At 38.3% G+C, this 3,795-nt stretch overlaps 1 protein-coding gene across 1 annotated transcript in view; it reads right to left on the bottom strand.

Annotated features, from left to right (window-relative positions):
• The window catches only part of RNF216 (ring finger protein 216), a 157,948-nt gene that overhangs the window by 122,192 nt on the left and 31,961 nt on the right, over positions 1-3,795 (bottom strand). The window contains exons 5-6 of the mRNA XM_011996248.1: positions 1,216-1,318; positions 3-80 (exon numbers count right to left, since the gene is read on the bottom strand). Of these exons, the coding sequence (XP_011851638.1) occupies positions 3-80; positions 1,216-1,318 (181 nt within the window). The remainder of the gene's footprint in view (positions 1-2; positions 81-1,215; positions 1,319-3,795) is intronic.

Genomic DNA, 3,795 nt, shown 5'->3' with positions numbered 1-3,795 from the left:
AGGAGGTCAGCAGCTTGGATGAAGCAGCGCTGGTCAAGAGGAGTCAATTTAGAATAGTCAAAAAAGTCTATTTTAGGCAACTGAAACGAGAGAGAAGCATAAAATCAGAGGCCAGGCAGTACATTTCCCATGTAAGGGAAATCATTTTAGGAATTACATGTGTAGAAAAGAATAACGTTTGTTCTAATTACTCTATAAGGCAGTTACCAGCCCTATAAGAGAGATGAGAAAATGGTGGCTCAGAGAGGTTAAACGAACCTGTCTGGAGCCAACAGACTAGTTTTACTAGTCATGATTAGTAAAGAAGTATAGTTGGGGATTTAAACCAATCTTTCAGCCATTCTTTCCACAACATATTTACACACAACTATTTTTTTTTCTATTATAGAATACGTAAGAGAGACAGTCAAAGAACCTATGGGGAGTTGGAAGATCAAGCAACAGATCTTAATAAAGTTAGTTCTCAACCATACTTTACCATGTAACACACTAAATGCCAGTTTGGATCACAAATAATGACAATGATTAAAGTTTTTAAAAATCAAGCTGTTTACATCTTGATATGAGACCTGGTTAAACAGATGTATAGTATACACTGTATACAAATCTCACATCAAAAGAAAAAAGATATTCAACTCTAGGTAATGATCTGCATGCTGATGTATTTACAGGGAAGTGTACTGATGTTTTTGCAATTTACTTTGAAATGCATTATAATGAAATGAAACATAACAAAGATGTGCTGATGGAGAGACAGAGGACATATGTATGATAAAGAGGATACAGTAAACTGTTAACTTTTTAGTAGCACCAGTGGTAGGGATATAGGTGATCGACGTAAAATATTTCAACTTTTCTGTAGGTTTGAAAATTTTCATAATAAAATGTTAAGAGTCCTGGCCAATTCTTGTTTTGTTTTAGGAATTTGCTTTGTAGGATTAAAGATATGGAGGATTCATTTAATTCTTTGTGGGAAAAGGAAGATAAGAAGATAAGAATTACAAGGAAAGATAGAAGTTAAAGACAGAATTCAAAGTGGCTCAGAATGGGAGATCGCACTGAAGTATAGACATATTCTGAAATCCTATGTCCCTCTGCTAGTCTTTAAAAACTTGTCCCAACAAAGCACTTTCTTCCCATACAGATAACAACAACAATAACAACAAAGCAGAGCATTTCCAGGTAGCGACTGCAAAGCAAGAACACCACACTTGCCTTTGTCTCATCCTGGCTGGCCAGCAGACTGCTACTGGGATTTATGATGATTCTATCTTCTCTCTTTGGATAATCTGGGTTTTCCAGAAGAAAATTACAAAGTCTGCAAAAACAAATGATGTTACTTTCATACTGCTTCCAAATCCCACACCTGCCCATTGCCTCAAATGCAATGTTTGAAGAATATAGTCCTTAGTCACACATTACAACTGGCCTAACAAGAAATTAAGATGTGTGCAGCCCAGAAAAACTAAACAGAAAAATAAACAAACAAGTGCATTGAATTCATATCTTTGTGGAAGATAAAAAATTTAAAAAGCAACGAACATACTGATTAAGGCAAACTCCTCTGAAGTTTAGGTATCAGTTGTGTGTTAATGTAATGAAGTCACTGAAACTATTATTGGTTAAACTTCAAAATTGGAAAATTTGTAAGAAAAGTAGCTACTCTTTTGTCAAGAAAACTATGAACAAGAAAGAAGTGGAAAACTGTGTATTCACATTTACAATAAAAAATAGTCTGCTAAGAGATGTAATAAATAAATGAAATATAAAAGATCTTCTGTTAATTCATTAATACTTTTCATACCCCTCTGGTAACATGAATCTCTACAGTAATATAAAGCTCTATGAGCCACTGAGTTATACTCGGTTTATTTAGCTAGCTGTTAAGCTAGACTGATGAATAGACCATGTTTTCCTACGAACAGACACTCTTCACACCAAACCCATTAGCTTTGTCTATTATCATCATGAAATACTTCCAAAGTAAGGATATATAGAGTGAGATAACACACATTGATGTATCACCACCCAGACCCAACAAATGTTAACTATTCAGGCTCTTCACAGTCAAATCAGACAACCACCTTGGAATGGTGGTTGTACCCCACAGTAGTGAAGACAGAGTGAGTGGGGTACAGCTCTAGCCACATTCAGTAGCAAGGAAGTTCCTTTGCTCAGAGGTTAATGGGGACTTCCCCTTTTCTCTGTTCTTTCTCTTGCTCCAGTAGATTCCTAGGATGAACCCCTAGGTGCTATACCTGCAGTTCTCACATACCTCCTTTCTACTGATTCTCTTTTGCCAGATGTCAATAGTAAGGCCTATAATAGTAGGACAGGAGGTCTGGCAGAAAGAAGGCAGAGAAAAAGTGCCCAGCTCTGCCTCTTTTTCTCACCCAGGTGTCAGTGTTTGGGGACTGGTTTGGACACGTGCGTTTATTCTGCAACCCCCGCCGGGGACCCATGTCAAAGCGCTCTCGCTCATCCTGACATCTCAATGCATTTCCCTTTGCCATTACTTCTGGGAGTCCCATATACTTTTTGTCTCTAAGCTCCCCGCTTCCCTACCACCACAGCCTGCCCAGTCTATGGAACACAATGCCAGAGGCCCAAAGAGAGGAAAAAAAGCAGGAAACTCCTATTACAGAGGGAGACAAGAATTCAGAGTACATTTTCCTTTAAAACCATTGTCATCAGTGGTAATTCTCTGTCCTAGAATTCACTGGTGTGCACTGAGGTTATGCAAACCTTTGAAGGCTGACCTGAGAATTAGCCACCAGCAAAAATCCTGTCTGTAGGGAAAGGCCTGAGTTACAGACAACTCATTACATGTGCATATTTGACGTGGCGACAAACTAGACATGAACTAGCTTTAAAATGGTCTGTTTTCACGTTTTCTCAAGTACATAATACATAAGTACACCTCTACATGAAATACATGTGGAACAGTAGATATGATTTCTTAAAAAAAAAAACATGTTTGAGAGGTTCATCTCTCCCCATTTTATATTTTCAACAATATTAAGAACTTCAAATACTGAAATGCTACAGATATGAAGTTCCACACGGTAGATATCAGAAGCTCTCACTATAAACTGTCAAAATTCATTTCTAGTTTAATCCTTTCATTATGCTTACCAACAGAGCTCTTCTGGAGGTTAAGGGACATTTAGAGGCCCAGAAAATGAAGGATAAAGTTTTTCTTCTACAGAAACAAATGGTATTCTCTAATATCTGCACCCTGCGGCAAAAGCAGAGGGGAAGCCTGTTGGACTTCAATCTGCCTACCTCTTCATATGATGTCATGCTTGAGGTGATCTGACATGCTAGCGGATCTAGAGAAGACACTCCTGCAAAGTAAGCCAGGCTAGTACTCCGACCTTTCAACCCTTAGATAGTTGTTGCTGCCTTCATCCAACTGAAGTTGACCCCGCGTGAGTGAAAGGTCTAAGTTAACCAGCCAGAGTAGATTACCTGCCATGTGGTTCTCTAATGAATAGGCCCTTCCTGCTTAAAATGCCCAGATGGTTCCATCTGAAGGTCATTGAAAGACGCACATAAAGCAACTGAGACTGAGCTACAACAAAATCCCAGCCTGCTCAACTCAGCTTTGGGCCTTATTTCCAGTTTCCATTAACATTTTAGTTTAGTTGTGGAATTAACATTGTCCTAGGAGCCCAGAGACTAACGGAAAGGAAAGCAGTGTCAGGAAAACAAGATTGGCTTGAAAAGATGCAATACAATGACAGTACATTCCCTTGCTTTTTGGATATCACGAGAATTTTTTTTTTTTTTTTT

Source organism: Mandrillus leucophaeus, unplaced genomic scaffold (assembly GCF_000951045.1).
Source record: "Mandrillus leucophaeus isolate KB7577 unplaced genomic scaffold, Mleu.le_1.0 Scaffold506, whole genome shotgun sequence".
Taxonomy (NCBI): domain Eukaryota; kingdom Metazoa; phylum Chordata; class Mammalia; order Primates; family Cercopithecidae; genus Mandrillus; species Mandrillus leucophaeus.
This window is presented reverse-complemented; position numbering and strand designations above follow the sequence as displayed.